Source organism: Vanessa tameamea, chromosome 7, assembly GCF_037043105.1.
Source record: "Vanessa tameamea isolate UH-Manoa-2023 chromosome 7, ilVanTame1 primary haplotype, whole genome shotgun sequence".
In the NCBI taxonomy this organism is placed as follows: domain Eukaryota; kingdom Metazoa; phylum Arthropoda; class Insecta; order Lepidoptera; family Nymphalidae; genus Vanessa; species Vanessa tameamea.
In genome coordinates, this window is record NC_087315.1 from 9,261,379 (window position 1) to 9,284,458 (window position 23,080).

At 31.4% G+C, this 23,080-nt stretch overlaps 2 protein-coding genes across 2 annotated transcripts in view; both read left to right on the top strand.

Annotated features, from left to right (window-relative positions):
• Nucleotides 1-560: 560 nt before the first annotated feature.
• On the top strand, nucleotides 561-9,270 carry LOC113401219 (DNA polymerase theta-like). Its single transcript, XM_064215452.1, has 9 exons — nucleotides 561-2,800; nucleotides 2,881-3,005; nucleotides 3,073-4,982; nucleotides 5,068-5,248; nucleotides 6,000-6,181; nucleotides 6,489-6,658; nucleotides 6,873-7,206; nucleotides 8,382-8,646; nucleotides 8,950-9,270. The coding sequence occupies exons 1-9, from the start codon at nucleotides 666-668 to the stop codon at nucleotides 9,234-9,236; spliced, it is 5,589 nt and encodes a 1,862-aa protein (XP_064071522.1). The 5' UTR covers nucleotides 561-665; the 3' UTR covers nucleotides 9,237-9,270.
• Nucleotides 9,271-10,889: 1,619 nt separating this feature from the next.
• Nucleotides 10,890-23,080, top strand: part of LOC113401306 (tubby-related protein 4) — a 31,625-nt gene continuing 19,434 nt past the window's right edge. Inside the window, exons 1-2 of the mRNA XM_064215324.1 lie at nucleotides 10,890-11,158; nucleotides 22,321-22,485. Of these exons, the coding sequence (XP_064071394.1) occupies nucleotides 11,063-11,158; nucleotides 22,321-22,485 (261 nt within the window). The 5' untranslated portion in view covers nucleotides 10,890-11,062. The remainder of the gene's footprint in view (nucleotides 11,159-22,320; nucleotides 22,486-23,080) is intronic.

Here is a 23,080-nt window from a genome sequence, read left to right on the forward strand (position 1 = left end):
CCAAGGAGTTCAGGCAGGCTTTTCCGCCACGGGTCTCTTAATGACACAATAAAAAGGGTTCTTGCCACCATCGACGTTCCTGCTCTTACTGAGCCTCGTAGAATGAAGAAATCTGATGGATTAACATTGGTTCCCTGGGAATGAGGACGGGCTCTTGTGTGAGACGCTACATGCGTTGACACGTTGGCTCCGTCTCATATCCGAGAAACAATGTTAAGAGCCGGTGTCGCTGCGGAAAAAGCTGAAGCAAAAAAAGATGTATATATTCGTGTTTAACGGGAAAATGCTGCTAACATTCTTGCCACCATTCCACGCGGTCAAGATTTATACAGTAACTATTTTTAATTCGTATTTGTATATATTTAAGCACTTAATGTTATTAATTCTTATGTTAATATATGAAAAACCCTTTAAGGATTTAAAAAAAAAAACAATATACAAGCTGATCATAATAGATGAAATATCATACGAAAATGTCAATGTCAAGTGTCAACACTAATCAGATATAGTCTGTAGATTCTAGACATATGTTTATGTCATGTATGAATTCGTTACTTATTCTTCAAATTTAATTTAATTTTAAATTACTATATTGATTTACATTATGAATTTTATCTTTTAACATGTGTTTTTAAGCTTATTTATTGTATTAATGAAATACTAATATGATGTTACAAGTTAATTGCAATGAGATTGATTTGCAAAAACTAACAGAAAATGTTTCTTTTCTGGCCGATTGTTTTGATAATTCTTTTGCATTGCAAAGCTCCTTAAATTATGTAAAAGAATGTGCAAAAGAAATCAATATTGAAAAGAATAATTTAAAGAATAGAAGCTTATCTAAAAAATGGGAATATCGTAAAGAATTTAAACACATTTTGGATTCTAATGTTAGTAATACTGAGATTGGTTCACAATTAAAACGAAATAGAAATTTAAATAAGAAGTTAAATAATTGGGGCCTGCCTCGAGAAATAGCAAACAAATATGAACTTAGAGGCATTACTGAAATGTTTGATTGGCAAGTCGATTGCCTTGCTAATCCCAAAATTCTCTCAGATTGTCGAAACTTATTATACTCAGCTCCAACATCAGCAGGAAAAACACTTGTAGCTGAAATATTAACCATTAAAACTGTTTTGGAGCGTCAGAAAAAAGTTATCATTATATTACCTTTTGTATCAATAGTTAGGGAAAAAATGTTTTATTTGCAAGATATATTGTCCAGTTCTGGAATAAGAGTTGAAGGTTTCATGGGATCCCAGTCACCTCCAGGCGGCTTACAAGCTGTCCATGTAGCAATATGCACTATAGAAAAAGCAAATAGCTTAATAAATAAACTTCTTGAGGAAGGGAACATCTCAGAATTGGGTGCAGTTGTTGTTGATGAGCTACATTTACTTGGAGATCCCCATAGGGGCTACATTTTAGAACTGCTTTTAACTAAAATAAAATATGTTTCATTAACACTGCAAGATGTTAAAGTGCAAATTGTTGGAATGTCTGCAACATTACCTAATTTGGGAATTTTGGCAAGTTGGTTAGATGCTGAATTATTTATCACAGAATTTAGACCTATACCTTTGAATGAATATTGTTTAGTTGGAAATAAATATTATGACAAAAGTGGTCAGTATATTGGATTATTGGAAGACCCAAAAGTGTTGGGCATTGAAGGTGATTATGTACTATCTCTTTGTCTAGAAACTCTAAGAGATGGATGTTCCATATTGATATTTTGCATGACCAAGAACTGGTGTGAAAATTTAGCACAAAGTATTGCTTCATCATTTTATAAGTTAGGTTGTTCTAGTAATGAACAAGGAATGGTTTTGAGAGAACAGTTGAAGTCACAGAGTATATTAGAAACCCTAGAACAATTAAAAAATTGTCCGGTGGGACTTGATCAAATACTTAAAAATATAGTTTCATTTGGTGTAGCCTATCATCATGCTGGGCTAACATTTGATGAGAGAGATATAATTGAAGGAGGGTTTAAGTCTGGAGCTATTAGAGTATTAGTAGCCACATCTACTCTAAGTTCAGGTGTAAATCTACCTGCCAGAAAGGTAATTATCAGGTCGCCTGTATTCCAAAAACAACCAATAAATATTTTGAGTTACAAACAGATGGTAGGACGAGCAGGTAGAATGGGTAAAGATATAAAAGGTGAAAGTGTCTTAATATGTACACCAGGAGAGCAGAAAATTGGGTTTGACTTAATGATGGGAAACTTGGAACCTGTTAAAAGCTGCATTGAAAACGAAGATAAATTTATGAGAGCCATTCTCGAAATGATTGCTAGTAAAGATGTTTGTAAAAAGTCAGACTTGGATTTGTATACAAAATGTACACTGCTATTTAATCAGGAGTGTATGGAGCATTCACAAAACTTTTTATTAGGAAATACATTGAAAGAACTGGTTCATTGTGAGTTAATTAGAATTCAAAATGATGGTGACAGTAGCAAGTATGTAGCAACATCACTGGGAAGAGCATGTCTGTCATCATCGATGGCACCCAATGATGGATTGTCTTTATTTTGTGAGTTACAAAAAGCTCGTCAGTGCCTAGTATTAGAAACTGACCTGCATCTGATTTATCTTGTGACACCATATAGTGTCAGTAGTCAGTGGAATAATATAGATTGGTTGCATCTACTTACTCTTTGGGAATCACTTACAGCAGCAATGAAAAGAGTAGGGGAACTTGTTGGTGTGCAAGAAAGCTTTATTATTCGTTGTCTTAGGGGAACAAAACAATTTAATAATAATTATAACAAATTAAACATACATAAAAGGTTTGCTGTGAATACAAATATTAAAGTTAAATGCTAATTATTTAGTTTCTTAATTTATAACAATTCTTATAATTTTTTAGGTTTTATACAGCACTGGCTTTACAAGATTTAGTAAACGAAGTGCCTTTATCAGAAGTATCTAAAAAATTTCAATGTGCTAGAGGTTTTTTGCAAGGGCTTCAGCAAGCATCGTCAACATTTGCTGGTAAGTTCGGTACATGGAGATGAAATACAGCTTTACACAAGGGTATAACTAAAAATGTTACTTATAGGTATGGTGACAGCTTTTTGCCATCAACTGGGCTGGAAAAATATGGAAATGCTTATATCGCAATTTCAAGATCGCCTTCAATTCGGCATACATTCAGAGTTGTTGGAATTAATGAAATTATCTTCTTTAAATGGTGTGAGAGCTCGTACTTTATTTGATGCAGGGTTCGAAACTATTTCTAGTATTGCTTCGGCTGCACCGAATATAATTGAAAATTGTCTTCACAAATCTATACCATTTCAAAGTGAAAAAGAAAGAGAGGGTGATGATGATACTGACGTTAGGAAACGAAATAAAATGAAAAATATTTGGATAACGGGTTTTTGTGGTATGACCACTAAAGAAGCTGCAGAAAATCTTATTTTAGAAGCTAGAAAATATCTAGAGCAAGAAATTGGAGTAGCAGAAATTAAATGGAAGGAGATTGAGTGTCCAGAAAAAAACATTTCTGTTAAAAATAATTATATTAATAAAAAAACATTTATTGAATGTATTGACAATGTTAATATAAAAGTATCTAAAACAAAAAACCAAATAGACCAAGATTTGGATGAAAATTCAGGAGCTAAGACAACTCAAGCTGCAGTTATATCAAAAGATGAAATTCAGGAAGATACTTTGCAAATGTCTGATAATACCTTAAATGATTTTCAAGTAAATACGGAAGTTGAAATTCTTGATGGCGAAAATGTTCATAGTAAAATTAATGAAACAGACAATATGACAAAAGTATCATTAAGCCCGGTTAAACAAGAACTAGTTTGGGATTCACTGAATGTTACCGATGCTTTTTTTGATAATATTTCGAAACTTCCTACTTCAGATAATTTCTTATCACCAAACATAAGCTTTGGTATAATGACTAATTCCGATTTAGTGACTAATGTTGAAAATAATGCTTCTAAAAGTATATCGTCTAAAGACATAAGTTTGTTTTCATCTGATGGCGATAATTCAAGCATTTTTGAAGATAGTTTGCCTTTTGATTTGTTACCAAACACTATTATAGACGATAAAAAATCTGCTAGTGATAAAAAAAAAATATATGAAGCTGATACAATCGTGGACTATGTTGATATTAACTCTAAATCAATATTAAATGTATTTAAATCACCACTAATTGATGTAGATGAGGACGATGATTTTAAATTAGTTTACGAAGATGACAAAATAAGTCCAATTCAAAATATCTCCGTCATGAAAATTTCTCAAGAAAACGAAATCGGAAATACTCAAGAATTTAAAGAATCGTTTGTTGAGTCTAATTTTAAAAGTCCACGGAAAAGACACGCGATTTCAAATAAGCACTGTTTACGATCTGCAGCTAAAAAGTCGAAAAAGTCCATTTTGCCAGAATTTCATTCAACACATGATATGTTTCAAATAAAAATTGGTCCGAAATCCAAAAATATCGTATTAAAATTTGCAAATAAAATTGTAAATTGTTATATTTTGAATGAAAATGACAATTGCAATAACTTTTTTCTAATAGAAAAGGCTAAAGAAGTTTCAATTATTCTCGATATAAATTCGAAAGAAATTAAATCTTTTACTAAATTAATTGGTAGTAATATATTTGTTAAGCCCAAAAATTCAATTGAAGACATTCAAATCCATACTGAAGAAAATTTGCCTGTAAAAGGGATAGCTTTATATTTAAATAGTAATAGTAATATATGTCTATATTTTGATATAATGTCTTTGAAAAGCTACCTGCCAGAGTTTAAAAATAAATTGAAACGGTTTTTTTCAAATGCAAGAGGTATTAAGTTGCGGATGTTATCAACTAAAGCAATTTATTTGCACATCAAGAAATGGTTAGAGACAGTTTTATTAACACCGTGTTGTGATATCACGCTAGGTGAATGGTTATTGGACAGCGACGAGAAGACGTCAAGAATTATGGACTTTGTAAGACGTTTTGTGCTAAAGCATAATTATCTCAATGGGTTATTTATCTTATTTATTAAATTTTAGTATATTTTGTTGGTTTTAGACAAAGAAGTATTGCAATGTAGATTTATTTAATACTGAAATATTTGTTAATGATGAGAGAAAAAGATACAATGACTTAGAATCGCACGAAAAAGCGTGTCTTCATACTTGGTGTCTATGGAACATTTCGGAAGAGCAAATCAAATCCTTAGAAAAATATTCATTCATTAATAAGATTTTAGGTAAGTAAATTTATTTACATTTAATCTTTGATTTTGTTTTATATGATTTCATTTGATTTTAAACAATTGAATAAATTAAATAATTTAGATATAGATAATTGAAGGAAAAGTTATAATATTTTGTAAACATTCTATTGCTGAGCAACGGCTTTCTCGTCTGTTAGGGAGGACAATTTGTATTTTTTTTATTAAGATTCGCACATCGGTTGGTTTATTTTGAAATTAAATTTGATATCAACATAAATTAATTGTACCTATTTAAAATGTCTGTATGTTTGTTCGTAATATCAGGAATTTCTTAAGGATCAGGATTTTAGTTTTTACCAATTGACCGATTTATGAGAAAGGTATATAATTTATGACGACTAATTGCAAATTAACTAACATTATGGTATTTGTCGTTCGCTCCTGGATATATTGTAGGGTTTTTCGTGATAATTTATTTACCGCTAATTTATAAGATCAATAAATATACAAACAAATTGTGTACCTGTCGGGCCCTTGGCCCGTGACACGTGACACTTAATCTTAAGCTTAAAATTAAGTTTCCGTCTCCGCCGAGCACAAGATGAATTATAAAATAAACAAAAATAAAACTCTTGAAAACTCATTTGTGCTTGCTTGGTAGGAACCCGCAATCTTCAATTAACGGTTTCTAACAAATGGGCTATTTAGCTTTTGGAATTCACTAAATAATATTTGAAGATTTTGGTTGATATGATCAAACTTTTTAAATTAAGATTTTATACAGATACAGAGATTCAAGTGTCCAAGATTCTGGCGGACTGCGAGTACTATGGAATAACCGTGGATAAAGATCTTGCGTCCCGACTTTTGATTGATGTGAAAAGTTCACAGGAGGTCTTGCAAAATAAAGCTTTCAAATTATGCGGATATCATTTTAATTTTAACTCCTCTAAAGATGTCGCTAAGGTGAGATTTTATTTCAATACATTAGTACTTGTATTGATACTTGGTAATTTTACGATAAGGACTAGTTTTTTATAGTAATATTTATAGTAGATATATATATTTCGTAGCGAAGTATAATTATTGCTCCCGTTCACTTGAACTTAATAAGTTTGTTTGTACATAAGTTTGTTTGTATAACTTATTTATTACATCGCTACAAGTTTTTTTGTAAATGAGATATTCTCGTAAAAGGTAAAAATCTTGAGACTTGAATTTTTTATAATTCAAACTGATAATCTTGAGGCAAGAAAATAAAATTTCTTTTTAGGTTTTAGGGTTATACAAAGGACGTAAAATAAGCACAAAGAAAAGTGTTCTTACCGCCCACAATAGTACAATGGCTAGCATCGTGATATATTGGAGGAAACTTAACTCGATACTAACTAAAACCTTATACCCTCTTACTCAGCAAGCTGTCATAAACAGCCGTGACAACAGGTGCGTACTATGATTGATTTTCGATATAGTTATTTAAAAAAGTCTCATTAATTTTTTAATTGTTTTACTAAAAGGCAGACTCAAGTAAATACACGAGTAAGCGTTTTGCATTCTAAAATAGTTCAATAAAATTATTCATGGAAATATCGGAAATGCAACAGTCGACACGCTGTAAGTTGGGGGAGCGAACATGAATAAAATATTTGATTTTCAGGATAAGCCCGTCCTACACTATGCACACTTGCACCGGTCGAATTAGTATGCACGAGCCGAACTTACAGAACGTCCCTCGAACGTTTTCTATTCCACTCGAATATCTCGCCGTCAAAGATTATATTGAACCTTGTGGGGACGTTATAGAGTTCAACTGCAGGAACATTTTCAAAGCGACACCGGGTTACGTTTTTGTGTCAGCTGATTATTGCCAGTTGGAAATGAGAATTCTGACTCACTATTCCAAAGATGCGGTATTGACTAGTATTATGTGTTCGAACGTCGATGTTTTTAAGTCAATTGCAGCCTCTTGGAGTGGTGTAGCAGATGAACTGGTGAGTTGTACTTTTATAATAAGGTTTTAAAACATTTGCGTTAAAAGTGATAATAAATACAAGTAACTATGTATATTACAATCATATATTATGGTAAGCATGATCATATATTTTTGGTAAAATAGGTACATATTTTAAAGGTTATTTAAAATGAAAATATTAATCCAAAAGTCGTTTTTAATGTTTATTTGACGTAGTATTAGACGTTGATATCAAAGGCAAAAGAGCTCTAAGATTGATTTGCTTCCCTGAGTTCATTCAACCTCTAATATTTTTTTTATGCTGATAGAGAAACAAGAGGATAATAGAACTTACAGAAATACTGTATGTAGATATTTTTATAAACAACAAATCAGATATAATACTAATATATTCAATTATTTTGTTTTAGTTTTTTAAAAGGTAACACATAATATATATTATTTTCTCTTATTATAAATTTCAAAAGGTTGAATACATTTTTTTAAAATATTCTCTATATACTTAGACCAATTGAACGGTAGACGGCGCGGCGGCCCGTAAACAAGTGTTCAATAAAATGAAGCTCCTTTTACAAAGTTGTGTGTGTGACCTTATGTCGCACACGCTTGACACGCAACATGTGTTTAATTTGTGTGCTGATAAAAAAAAATCCGACTAAAACGAATTACTATTTTCGAATATAAAATAATTATATGTGTGTAATAAATATGAAAGAACCTTTATTAATGAATCGCAATTATTTATTTTGCCTTAGATCGTGTCTTTCGAAATCTGAATAAATATTTGTTACATTAAAAAAATAAAAGTGATTTCGATACTTTTATTAATATGAATGAAAAAAAAAACTTTTCACATTTAGATTAAATAGTCATTAAACTGGTTATTATTTACTTAAAGTAAATATTTTGATATGTTGACTATTGATAAAAAATATATAAATAAAATGTAAGAAGGGTTTGTATTAAATAAAAGCTTCACTGAAAGACGCTGAGCTCCCTGTATTGAAATGCGAGCCCGCCACTCCGTCTCTTTTTACTCTTTGATCTTTACTTCTTTGATCTCTTTTTACCAGTCTGAGTCTATAACTTAAGTTATTAAAATGTTCTTAATAAGCCACATAATGCTTTAACTTTTGAAATAGATCTGATAGTTTTTAATGTGATCTTAATAAAGTGATGCATGTTTCCTTTTAGGTTGATGATGATTTGAGACAGAAGGCTAAACAGCTCTGTTACGGTATACTATACGGGATGGGCAATAAAACTTTAGCGCAATACCTCGATCTTAACGAGATAGAGGCTGCGATGTTCATGGACACGTTTTACAATACTTATCCTGCTATCAAAGTTTTTACACAAAAGATCGTAGACGAATGCAGGAAGAATGGATACATTGAGACATTGATGAAAAGGAGAAGATATTTGCCAGACATCACGAGTAATATGGCGTCTAAACGAGGTACAATATGCTGTTTCCAAAAAAATGCTATGATATATATATATATATATATATGCATGGAACTAAATCTCGCTTATACGTAAATACAGGTTTCACATATCCTTGGTATCGCATTCAATTACCGTTTCAGCTATTTAAATATTATTGCTAACCCCTGCTTAGATTCAGAAACTCTTACAGAGGCCAATGTTTGTATCCAAAAGCATGTTTGCCATACGATTTCGACGACGAGAGTCGAATACAGAAAAGTATAATTAATGAAAAAAGGAAATTAAATAATACAAATATATTTATATATTTTAGGCGCAGCTGAAAGGCAAGCCATAAACACCACTATACAAGGATCAGCAGCGGATATAGCCAAGGCAGCGATGTGCGCCATAGACACAAAAACCAGTTCAGACATCGACAAACCTCGTCTAATACTTCAAATGCACGATGAACTTATATATGAAGTTATCGAATCGAAGAAAGATAATTTTGTTGAAATTTTAAAAAGTTTAATGGAAGAAACGGTCCGTTTAAACGTTCCACTTCCCGTTAAAGTGAAAATCGGTTACACTTGGGGCGCGATGCAAAACGTCCAGTGATATTTATAAATCATGAAATTTCATAATATATTTAACTGGTTAACTGTGATTAACTGTGATATTTTGTTTAACCATAATATTAAAAATAGTTTTCTTTTAATTTGCTTTTTTTTATCAACCTAGCGTTCCTTCATTAAAAACTTTTTAGACCAAAGTGTTATAGTTAATACAAAAAGGGGGGACTTAATGCTATAAGACTCCCAAAGTACAAGTAAGCCTTTCGTTCCTGTAAAAGATAACTTAAAAAGTTTTTATTTGCAGTAATATGTAAAAATAAATAATATACATAAAAAATAAATACATGAAATATTAGAAATAACGTATACCTATACATATTTGAATTACAAATAGTGAGGGCGAGCTAATATATATAATATTACAGGATAGATTTAAGTATTTAAATCTATCATATTAGAATATTTGGACGTTACTGTTTGTTAACTTGTAAAGTTAACTTGGTTTGGTTTGATTCGCAAGCCCGTCTGGGTAGATACCATCCACACATCATAACAGTAATGAGAGTTGAGTTCCGGTTTGGCTGAGCGAGTCATTGTAATTACATGCTAAGGGACAATGCCCCCAAGGTTAGTGGCGCATTTATTGATGGAAGAAACGGTTAATTTTTTTTTACAGTACCAATGTCTGGACAATTCTGACCTTTTCCCGAGCGCCTTTATTATAAAAAAAAGAACAATATTCTAATTTAGCGCAAGAATATTAAAATACCGTAAAATAGTACTCCGTACCGCACCCGTAGCAATTACCTCTCAGATCTGAATCTATACTTCTATACTAATATTATAAATGCGAAAGTAACTCTGTCTGTCTGTCTGTGTCTCGCTTTCACGTCAAAACTACTGGACCGATTTAAATGAAATTTTGCACACAAATAGTCTAGAGCCTGAGAAAGGACATAGGCTATTTGGAAAAAGAAATGGTATATACTAAGTATTAACTTAGTATTGTTATGTTCCGGTTTGAAGGTTGAGTGAGTCAGTGTAACTACAGAAGGGTCATAACATCTCAGTTCCCAAGGTTATCTAAGAAATGATTAAAATTTCATACGGCACCGATTTCTAGGGGCAGTCGTGACTACTTACCGTGGTGGTCCTTTTGCCAATCTGACTACCGGTGCCATAAACAAATAAAATAAAAAGGTATAGTTATTAGTTATATCGAAATTTTATTAAGTGATATGAAAGAAACGTGTGACAATTAAAATGAAATACAATTTTCGCTCTTTTTCCCCACGTTTTTAAGCTGGTTTCTGTGTCTTATCTATTTTAGAAACGTACATACTGTTGCGGCATTTGCTGTACATATTTTTGAAATTAAACAAAAAAGAACCTGTTTTCTGGGCAGCATTCTGTTGTATGGGAAAGAAACGTTAACTTTACAGTAGCAGTTTGATGCCATAAAAATACATCGTGTATCGTATAAATAGTACTGAACTTGAAGCGAATTGCTACTACTAGCTAAAACATGAGAAATTATATAAATCTAATCTCCGCGCCATCTCTTCCGGTTTTCAAGACTTTTCCGCTTTTCCAGTTTGACGTACATCGAGGACAGAGGTCGCGCCGCGCGCCTCCCCTACGCGCAATCAATATCTGCGCGCTACAGCCCTCGGGAAGGCCAGGCAGCTTGTCACCCTCTGTCACGCCAGCCGAGCGACCGACTCGACCCATCCCTTACGACCTAACAAGCCTGCTCTCAAAATGATTCATTCTGTAAAATGATAAATTCGCGTTTCGTGACTGACGTGGTGTACGCGCGCGATAAACTGCTCGAGTGATTGAAGTTTGCTATTAGTGATTTATATAAAAATGCATCTTCATTTCGAAAGGAACGTAAATGCAAAATGCGACTGCACGATACTATCGCTGTCGTGGATGGGCAAAGTTCCCGATGAGCTGCCTGAGGTGAGTCGACAAAGCCAGCACCTGGATATAAAATATAATTTATGTTTTCGTTTTTTATGGTAGATATTCTAATCCTTATTTAAAACCAGTAGGTACGTAGGTAGGTAAGATAATGTGTTTTTTAATTTATTACTTAATTGTTACCGTTTTTTATATATATATATTTTATTCATGATAATAATTCTCTCTTTCAATATAATATGCATTTTATATATGTGTTTATAGTTAACGCTAATGTTTACTTTTTTCTATAAATATTAAAGACACTTAGTTTAAGTTTTTGTTAACGAATTAGCGACCATTAAGAATCTACGTAACCTGTATGCTCTATTGAACCTGCGCATTATTACACTACATTAAATTTCCATTATCGTTTAGACTAAATACGATTTGCATGCTCGTAAATTCATAACCGAATATATAACGGCACCATTTTGTTAGAAAGGATAAAATAATTGTCCCTTGATTAATAATAACCGGATTGGTGAATAGTTTTATTTATTGAGACTGTCCAAGCGCTTTACACGAACTATTTTATTTTTGTAATTTAATTTTTCGTGAAATTTTAATCAAAATATATAAAATAAAATTAAAAAGCAAAACGTATTTAAGCAGACAAGACAAGAACCTAAGAATCGACATATTATGACAAATTAAAATTTAATGTAAAGTTGACACTAGTGTGGGATATAGATTATATCGACAAGAAAATTAAAAGATACACTATTTTAGTAATTAAACGTAGGTAAAATCTTACCAAGAGATACAAGATTAATATCCAAAAAAAAGCTTCGATTTAGAGAATAAAAACAGTATATCACATTTCTCTAGCATAACTCTAAAATAATATGCAACATGACACAATTAAAATATACTTATTAAGCAGTATCTGACTATAGATAATCAGCAGCTTATTGATAAATATGAAATGCTTAAACATTTTGTTTTTGGCATTTAAAACCAAATTGTTTTTTGCAAACTAATTGTAACTAACTAACTAATTGTGTGTAATTTGGTTGACATCGCTGTATACGTTTTCTTATGTATTAGATATCAGGTGCAAATAATATGAACTAAATTTCTCGAACATAGAGAGAAAGATAATATATTTATAACAAAAATACCTAAAACCATTATTTGTGGAAGTCCAACATTTGTACAAATTCAGACGCGTTTATTGCATACTTGTTGAGTTCTTACGTGTGAAGCTACGAGATCAAGAGCTTTATCTTTAAAACCGTGATGTTTTTGCTCATATATAAGTGTATTACACGAACCTTAGCTTTAGATAAGTTATAAAATATTCCACTGATAATAATTTTGTGGTCTTTCCATGTGTCATATATATAATAAATACAGTAATACAGTCCGCATTAGTTGGCGAGTGCTCACTTATAAAATCGCTTTTCCCATTATACGAAAGAGCATTTACACTAAAATGGACGAATTATATTTAGAATATTTTACATAAAGTTGGGAAGAAATATACCTATAAGGATTGAAAATGTTTTGTTTTATCTTTTAAAAGTGTTACAAATTTGTAATACTATAATAAATCAGGCAATAGATCCGTTCAATCTACTCGTAGATGAAATTAGAGGCATAACAGATGCCTTTCAAATTAAGAGCTTTACTACTAATCATATCTGCAGCTGTACTCTAGCTCTTCAAATTGATTATATAATAGCTATCCGTCTCAGCTTCGCACGGGCAGAGTAAGGCTCTACATTAAATGTTTATCATAAAAAATGTCACAACAAACAACTCTATCGGTTTAGCGGCTTACCACTAAGGCTATGTGGTATATTTTTTTACATAAAACACTCACTAACTCACACACAAGTTACTTTAAAAAAAACATATCAATATGACACCCGACACAAAACAAAAAATTGAATTACCTCAGACTAGAATCAAATATGTTATTTAAACTGTACAGTTCCAGGAGGCGCAATTTATTAATTGATCCTTTTGTAAGGTATAATTAATTCCCAACAAAGCGGCCGGTTAACAGCTAATTTAAATATATATTTATCTGTAATTGTATGTGAACTTTGTTGGTTTGAGACAATAGTCTAGTAATAGTAATAAAACTTAATACAAACACGCACAGTCAAGAACACATTACTTTACATTGTATAATTATTCATATAATTTAGTTCAACTTAAGCATATGCCAACAACTGACTAAATCTAAGCTTCGATTTAACGTTTTTATAAAACGTAATATTTAGTATACAATTAAATGAAGATAAAAAATTAATTATGAAGTACATATATTTCAGATTTACATATATACTTTCAGACGTTATCCGTAAATTCGATATAAAATTACTTAAATCTCAGATTACCTAAGTTGCTAATCTGAGATTGAAGTAATTTTAGTTATTAAGTGTCAGCAGTTTCGTGAGCATATCTGTGAGATAAAGATTCGATTTGTGATAATTTTACCTTAACTATCATATAACTATTGATTAAACCTGCGGCTTGAACCGCGCGAAATTTATAAAACTTTAATTATAGCATACATACCATCACTACTATTTTACTCCTCGAGGGGTGAATTTAAAAAAGGTTGCCTATTTCTCTCCGAAACTCAAACAATATTCGTACAAATTACATCTAAATTGGTACAGCGGTTTAATCATGACTTTTCACATTTAAACCGCTGTACACAACAAGTAATAGACAGTTATTTTCTCGTTTATAATATTAGACTGGAAATATTATGTCAGTTGAATGTGTATCAGTAACAAATCACTGTCTAAGCTAAACATATTTATATGTATTTATTGTTATACCTTTTATTAAAACCCGAAAAGAAAATTATAATGTATAGAAAATAAAAATTAATGAAATATTAAAAAATAATTTATGTCCGAGTTCTTGGGTATACAAGCAGTGATCGGATTTGGTGGACGCGGTCAAACGAATATGTATTAAAAACAGTTCAATGATTCAGCGAATTGCCTTTGTCTCGATTCATTACACTTTTTAATAAATGGCGTTGGGGCGTTTTGTCCACGAGTTAGTGTGAATGTGCTTCTGTAGGGATCGCTAAAATGTTTTCAAAGGTTTCTAAGTAGTCGTGTGTAAAGCCGTATTAAGTTACGTCAGGTTTTACTTAGTTTTAATTTGTAAAGTTAAGATGATAAGCAGTATAAATATTTTATCAAGTCCATCTAACCCTTATTCAAAATTATATTATATTTTATCAAAATATTGAAGAGTAATTCTTATAAGTAGAGTGTAATTGTATGTAGTAAATCTTTTTAGCAAAGATATTTGAGTTACATATATATATATATATTAACTAGCTGAACCTGCGGCTTTACCCGCGCGAAATTGATAAAACAAGAAATTCCAACTCCCGTTTTAACCCCTTAAACTCCACCCAGTTTCGTAAAATTCGTTCTTGGCTAATGTCAACACCCTATAAGACCTACCTGCCAAATATCATGTGTGTTAAGTGGTATATCGCTTTTATATATATAAGTATATAAAAATATATATGTATATAGATTATTATAATTTTATTAAAAACAATTATGTAACAATAGCTGTATTCGTAATGATTTTATACCTTATATGAGTACGTAATCATAGTACGTAGACAAGAAGGCATATGTGTGAAGGCGGCTTAGGTAGGCTTTGAACTCGCTTAAACCGAAGACCGTCATTTAGAAAGCTTAGTCCCTCTTCTATTTACATCCTTGCAGTATATATCCTTAAGCTTTTAATATCTTTCATAAAACATTCTATTGTAAATTTTGTAGTATTTTCGTTAGTAGTAGCATTTTAAAATGTTTAATGTTAAATTGTTGATTAATTACATTTACTATTAAATATAAAATCATATTAAAACTATTCGAGATGGTCGAGTGGATAGTCGAGGTAAAATACGTGAATTTTAATCGAGTTGTTGGTTCAAGTTCGGCCTTGCGCCTATGAATTTTCATGTGCTTGATTTTGTCCTTATAATTCATCGCGTACTCGTGTAAGAAAGTAAGTGTAAGAAAGCAGAGGATGCCTAAGCCCAGCAGTGGGATGTCTCATGTAAATGTTTACAGGTTGTTACTTCATCTTAAATTATTATTATCAAGATAGACATTATAACTTATTAAATAAATGATATAATGTATATTGTAGTGTAAAGGAAAAACACACTCCCTTAATACCTACTTAGTTTTATAATCCTTGAACTTTAAAAGGTGAAGATATCGTGTTTTAATCTTAAAATTAAACATTTCTAAGAAAGCTCGAAATGAATACGGGAACCGTCTGTTATCTCTAGTGGGGCGGGCTAGAAATATTGACATTACGCAACCTGAAAACCCTCAACGTAATGAAACAAGATGTTTCTATCTTCGCTTTATTGAAGCTTGGGAATTTCACTTTGAATATAATAACCAAAGTTTTATACGAACACATGTCAAATATATTATTACGTCCATACAGTCCCATATATCCTAAAAAGGTTATAAGTTACTGTTAGGAGTACATAATTGTGTTTTAATATATATTTTTTATATTTTGATTTCGCCGTTAAAACGCTAACAAGCGTTTCTCGCTCATAAAGTATGTGGCACTCGCCGGCAATGAGCGTGCCGGAAAACCTACTGAAAAATCATCGATATCCACTCTGTTTCTTCAGAGGACATTATTGGATCGCTTATGTTGTATGGTACAGTGTCACCTCGATGGTTAGTCCACCTATGCGACCTCTCAGGCAGAAGGATTACTGGGGTATAGAAAACCACGCTATTCGGTCGGAAGCGGGTCAGCGAAGGCACTCTCCTCACGCTATCACTCCGCAGCCTCCTTCTGTGACATGATAATTTTGCAAAAATAATCCATATCTAACCAGCACTTCTCGTTGCCGAGCATGGCGGTAATCACGGTCAGCAGATCTCTCTTGAATATCGCCACCAGGGAAAGCCCATGCAGCCTGAGGCTTCATTAGAGTGTGTCGTGCTGAGTCCGAGGTCGCGCAATATTCGTAATATTATATATTCACGCAAACTAAAACATAGGAGCTATAGAGTCCTTGAGGTTTTTGAAATCGAAATATTTACTGTTGTTTCGCAATAAATATTTTGTAATGTTAGGTATGTGCGGAAAATGAGTTTACGAGAAAATGTGATACTCATAACATTAAGCGAATTCCTTTTACGCGAATGTGAATGCATAGAGTCAGTAACTCTTTTGTGGGGAAATGAGTACAGTTTTACAACAAGATCCCAGAAAGCGTACAAAGTGCCTCTGCTACAAAAAGGTTATTATACAATTGGTGAGTTTATGGATGATAGCATACCTTCTGAATAAAGCAATCTCCTCCTGGTATTAAACTTTTGTATTAAATTATTGTAAGCAATTACAAACTGACATAAAAATACCAGCTGAGTTTCTTTTGCCGGTTTTTCTGAAGTCAGGGTATTTTTTTCTTTTAGTGGTCTTTAATTTGTTAATCAATATGTATGTGTAATGCTCCTATATTGAATACGATTTATACTTTTTGTAAGCTTTGCTAGATAATAAATAATTAATTGCAGTAGCAGGCAATACATTAAGTGACTCATTCTCATGAAATTTTACTTCTATAAAGGCATCGGTTATTTACGAAATAAGCAAAAACTAGAATAATAGTGGACTGGTACAATGTGATATATCATTATAAGCATTTACATGGGTAGAGTTCATGATACTTGCGCCATCATTCAATAGTTTAAACACTAATTTATGTAAAAAAATCAATTTGTAAAATGAAATAGTTTAGGTAGATTATTATAAGCTATAAGAAGTATTCCAAAATTCCAAGGCAATATTTAGTCTTTATTTTATCAATATCGCTTCAGTCTATCAAAAGTTAAAACATCTGAAAGATTACTTATATGTATATACATATAAGTAATCTTTGAAAAAACCAAGTAACCAATAAACAAATATTTGTTTATTGCATTTTTTTCTTAGTTCGTTCGTTTTTAGGATTTTTCGAAACTTATTATATTTTAAAAAAAATGTATTAGTTAATATTTTTAGATTTTAGGTCTTTTCATCTTTCCCTGTTGAACACCAGCCAGCTACTTAAAATAATATAAAAATTAGCTCATTTTTAACTTGTCTTTTGTCAACTTTAAAAAGTAGTGAAGTATCGTCAGCAAGCACTACAATATCACAATACTTTTAATATATAAAGGAATATTAGTCATATTACCAAATATAGTAAAAGTAAAATCGATCATTGTGGAAGAGTCATTTTAGTAAAGATTCATTAATCAGACGACTTTATTTAATAGGTAGTTGTTGATTGTTTAACATTTTTAAGGACATAAACGCCTATACACGTCATAACTTAAGCTATTGAGATTAGTGTAGGTACCTACTATCCCTCAGTGTTACCTTACGTGTGATCGTGTGAAGCTATTATATCAAGTGCGTTATCTTTAATACCGTAATGTTTTAGCTTATATTTCATACAAACTTTACTGGTTCAATACACTTAAAAGCCTTATATCACAACATATTATAAAATAAATGCTGCCATGCCCTGCCCTACGTCTGTATGTCTGTTAGAACGCGATAAAGTCGAAAACCATCGAACGAATTTTCATATGGTTTTCCCCAAAGGACGAAGTGATTCAGAAGGAATATTCAGGTATAATTCCTTAGGTTTTGTGTAATTTTGAATTTTGAAATATGAGTATGATTGATGAAGATGTCGGACAAAAGCATGGCGACTGGCCGCTTTACAGGCGTGCTCCGCGTAAACCAATAGAGTTATAATACGTATTACAGAATTATTCTTCTTAAATAGATCTATTTATTCGGTAGCAACGCCTATATTCTAAGATTATAATATAGGCCTATCTTCTAAAATTACACAACAGCGAAACTTAGCATTAGCATCTTTAAATTAAGCGGTTTTTATTAATACAAATATACGCATCATTTTTAAATTAAATTAGACCATCACATACTATTAATTCTAAAATCGTCTTTTTACCAAACAATTCAGACCAGTAGTTTAATTTTTACATGTGTACAATAAGGCAACATACTAATGTTTATAACTACTTGTTCAACTTATGAGACAATTTGGAACAAAATATGTTATTTTCACAGACACATGGCTTCAAACTAAACCTAAATGAATATTAAGATATAAATAAATTCAAATTATTCAAGTTACGATACTCATTAACCGTACAAATTGCTGATTGAATCAGAAGTTCGCACTGACCTGAAGAAATGTTAACGTAAAGGAGTCGTCTTGATGAAATCTCTTTCACGCTCGGTAACGCGGGGATGGAATCGTTTCTATTTACATCGCACCCGGCTGTTTCGATGCAGAAATGTGAGTTTACACAATTTACTTGAATTAGTTTCTGTGTAATAATAAAAAAATATCTACTTTAGTTTGATCATACTATTTTAGGGTTCCGTAGCCAAATGGCAAAAAACGGAACCCTTATAGATTCGTCATGTCTGTCTGTCTGTCCGTCCGTATGTCACAGCCACTTTTTTCCGAAACTATAAAACTTCCTATAGTGTTGAAACTTCGTAAGTAGATGTATTCTGTGAACCGCATTAATATTTTCACACAAAAATAGAAAAAGAAAACAATAAATTTTGGGGTTCCCTATACTTAGAACTGAAACTCAAAAATTTTTTTTCATCGGACCCATACATGTCATGTGTTTATGGATAGGTCTTCAAAAATGATAATGAGGTTTCTAGTATAATTTTTTTATAAACTGAATAGTTTGAGCTAGAGACACTTCCAAAGTGGTAAAATTTGTCCCACCCCCTGTAACTTCTAAAGTAAGAGAATGATAAAACTAAAAAAATATATGATATAAATCGAAAACCGCAATTTATCAGAATTTATTTCAATTTCATATATATAAACCTTGTTACTTGTTGCTACGGAACCCTTCATGGCGAGTCCGACTCGCACTTTTTTAATATAACAATAGAATCTCAGAAATTGTTAATCATAATATTGTTATTCGTATTAGATCATTTATAAATAAATAATTTATTACTCTTTGACCCGCCGAGCGAGCAAGTATATTACAATTTAAAATTTCGTGACATGCTAGGCTGAAATCATAACGTCTCATTAGATTATTATAGTTTATTTTATATATATTTGCGAACAAATATAGCCGTTCCCTTTTTTTATTAGAACTGATTTAACTAAGATTAGTAGTCCTGATTTTAAGTGCTAATAAGTGGCATGTTTTTTTAAACAGAACTGATAAACACTACCCATTAGCTAAGTTGCTAAATAAAAACATCAAAGCTGATATTTGGAAAGTTAATTAATGGAGTAAATAAAAATGTTTTCAAACTTCATTTTAAAAGTTTTGACCCGAATTCTGAGCTGAATATTATTAGCATAAAAAGACAATAGCAGAGTTCCGGCTAGTTGGCTTTTTAAAATTTGAGAATGATTTCGAATTTTAACATCGTCTGAAATGTAACAAAAAAAGTATTACTCAATGCTTATATTATGTTTCTTTGAAACGTCTAATGGAATATTAGGTTATCTTATACTATAATATTGTTATTTTAAGCGGCTTGGAACGTAATTAACAATTAAATAATTAAACACTGCAAATATAGATTCAATACTGACACGTCATGTTTAAGAAATATATGGAAATAAAAGACTTGCCAAATAGTGTGAAATAAATTGAAAATATGAATATATTTATAAATAAATGAAAACTATGTATCAAAGATAAAATGTAACACCGTGATTGTTGATTATTGTGTTGTAACATGTATTTTAACCAATGTTGGGTATTTAACTAGGTATTAATTATTATAGAGTATATAAATATTATAACTGTCTATTTTTGTAACTTAACTTAACTTAATGCATCTCTCCTATATATAAGTACTTGTTTTTTGTATTTTTAATCTCATATTAAGTGAATTGTAAAATTCTTACGAGAATTGCATATTCACCTCAAGGTCTCCCAGTAGTGAAATCAATTAAGAATACGGTTGCTTTCATTAAAAAAAAATACACTCAATAAATATATGAATATATATATTAACTAAATTTATAATCTATTAAAATATCGTTATTTTTAAGAATATTTACGGTAAAATGTTTTACAATTTGTTCGTTTCACTGTCTCCATTTAAGGCTATGATTTTGTCATGCATTGATATGTCAATATACAATAATTGATGTCTGATAAATCCACGAGGGTCCTCGTAGGGTCAGGGCTGCACTTTACGTAATGTTCTTAATAGCCAATCGCTCTTTCATCTCCGGTCCGACACTGGAAGGATACACATGTTATTCGATTTCACAAGGATTGCTATCAAAATTATTTAGTCCAGTTTATGACGTCACCAGCATTTCATATTTTTTGACTTTTTTACGATATCTTGTAACAAATTCTATTATTTCTTAAATTATATAAAAACTAGCTGTAACCCGCGGCTTCGCTCGCGTAGACTATGAATATATTTACAAATTAACTTAAAATATTACGTAAATTTAAGACCTCTTTGTATACCACATTGGTGTTTATTTCAGCCCTTAGGGTAGAATATGCAGAAACACTTAAATACGTATCTACTCCTTTTTAATCAGTATCCCAAAAATAAAGTTTCATGTTTCTAACTTAAAAAATTGCGGACTTCCATACAAACGGTCAACCCCTATTTCACCTCCTTAGGGGTAAAATTTCCAAAATTCGGGTGTCATGATATGTTAGTTTATAAGTATACAGACTGAAATATAAGTTTTATGCTCCTAGTTCTAAAAATGAGAATACTTTCAACAACTTACAACCTTTCATCCCCCTTTTCATTCCCTTACAGCACTTTTTCCAAATAAAAAGTAGCCTATGTCCTTTCTCAGGCTCTAGACTATTTGTGTACCAAATTTCATTTAAATCGGTCCAGTAGTTTTGATGTGAAAGCGAGACAGACAGACAGAGTTACTTTCGCATTTATAATATTAGTATGGATGAAGTAAACTTTCTAAAAATCATTGCTTTGTTCGCTCAAAGACAATAAAGCTTTAATGAGAACTGTAACAATAAAGTCTAGAATAATTTCATTTACAATTAGTCATAGATCTATGGAATAATCTTATATACTATTTTTGTCTAGAATAGTTTACAAAATAATGTTTCTTCATTGAGTAAAATATATGTCGTTATTATAATGTGACGTCAATTAAATCGCTTATGCTATACATAGTTTTCCATTAGAAATTACTTTTATTTTTAGTAAAAACGAGTCTTGATATTGTTGGTGTATAGCTGTTGATAAAATAAAGTATTTATTGTCTGATTTGCTTAGCGCAAAGTTTTAGTTACGAAAACGGTTTGTTAGTTTTTTTTATTTTTCATTTTAGATATAGTTAAATTTTCTATACTTAGGTATATATAAAAATTAAACCATAAAACTCCTTTGTATTTTAATCTGTAAGTGATACTATTCCCTTTTTATATGAAGATATTTTGGTGCGTGAGTATGGTGTGAATGCATCGAGTCCCTGTTTACTCCGCCCCTAGTTTTACAATGTAAAGGCATACATGTGCTGGACTTAGCACTATGGCTTTTATTAATTACTTATTACACCATAGGAGTGTTCTTACGAGGACTGGTCACAACTTTCACAGTTTTAAAATAAGTTTACAAAAGATCACGTTAAAAAATACAGTAGAACCCAATTATCCGAACGCTGACTTCGTTTTTTCGAACGCTTAATTATCCGAACTTTGGCGCGTTGCAAGCGTTCGACAATTAAAAATTGACGATTTTATAAAAAAAATATATAAAATAGCATTTTACGTTTTTTTGGTTATTAATATTACAACGATTTATATTTTAATATGTATTTACAATTTTAATAGAATGTAGTAGGTACTGTTATTATGTGAAATGGTGTTGTTTTTGTTTGATCTTATCCCAAGGTACCCGCCCACATTTCACAAACTTTTGATTATCCGAACTAGTCTCGGTCCCGATTAGTTTAGTATTCGATTCTACTGTAATCACAAATAAAATAAGTCACAGACAGTATTTTATTTGATGTCCGTGCTTAAGGTAACAACAACTACATAGGAGATTTAAGTTTAAGGTTACATTTTTTTGATGATTTTATTTCAAATTTTATTTTATTACAGGAAGAAGGATGGAAGCTGAATCGTAATAACTATTACCAAGAGGGATGGCTAGCGACTGGCAATGTGCGCGGAGTGGTTGGCGTCACATTTACGTCATCGCACGCACGCCGCCCGCATGAACTGCCACTGCGCACTAATTACAACTTGCGCGGACATCGCTCTGATGTAAGTACGATCCAATATTTCTTTTAACATTAAATCCGTATAACAAATTATACTTGCAAAATACAATGATAAATGATTATTTTTTTAAGTACATAACATATAAAAATAAAACGAGGGATAAAATATTGTTTGTTTTATTTAAAAAAGTACTTATTTAGCGTAGCGGTTGCTTCAACTGCTATTTGTCTCAGTGGCAGATATTTCTATAGAACGTACAATTAGTGTTTGTGGTTGTTTGTCCGCTCCGTTACTGAGATGTATTGTTCCGTAATGGCTATTGTTACACACTTTATGAAATTATATAACAAAAGGCATGAAGGTAAGTATGGTATTTTTGTAACAAATATTGCTATTTCAATTTCAATTAGAGCAAAGATTATTTTTTTAATATATTACGTAAATATAAGCTCTAATATTTAACAAACGAACGGCTAAATATGAATACTAAATTAGTCACTAAAGACTATGTAATCTTCTACGCCGTAGATAATTTCGTAGCTAACTCTACAAAAAACGTAGACCTCTGCTCATGGAGGTCCTCCTATAAGATTAATTGATGTTTTTCCTCGTTATATTATATATAGTAAATACCAAA

Bases quoted from the DNA above. Each gene is read 5' to 3' on its own strand.
- LOC113401219 (XM_064215452.1), top strand. From the start codon at position 666: ATGATGTTACAAGTTAATTGCAATGAGATTGATTTGCAAAAACTAACA. The intron at 2,801-2,880 runs GTTTGCTGTGAA...ATAATTTTTTAG, and splicing joins AAATTAAACATACATAAAAG to GTTTTATACAGCACTGGCTT. The intron at 7,207-8,381 runs GTGAGTTGTACT...GTTTCCTTTTAG, and splicing joins GTGGTGTAGCAGATGAACTG to GTTGATGATGATTTGAGACA.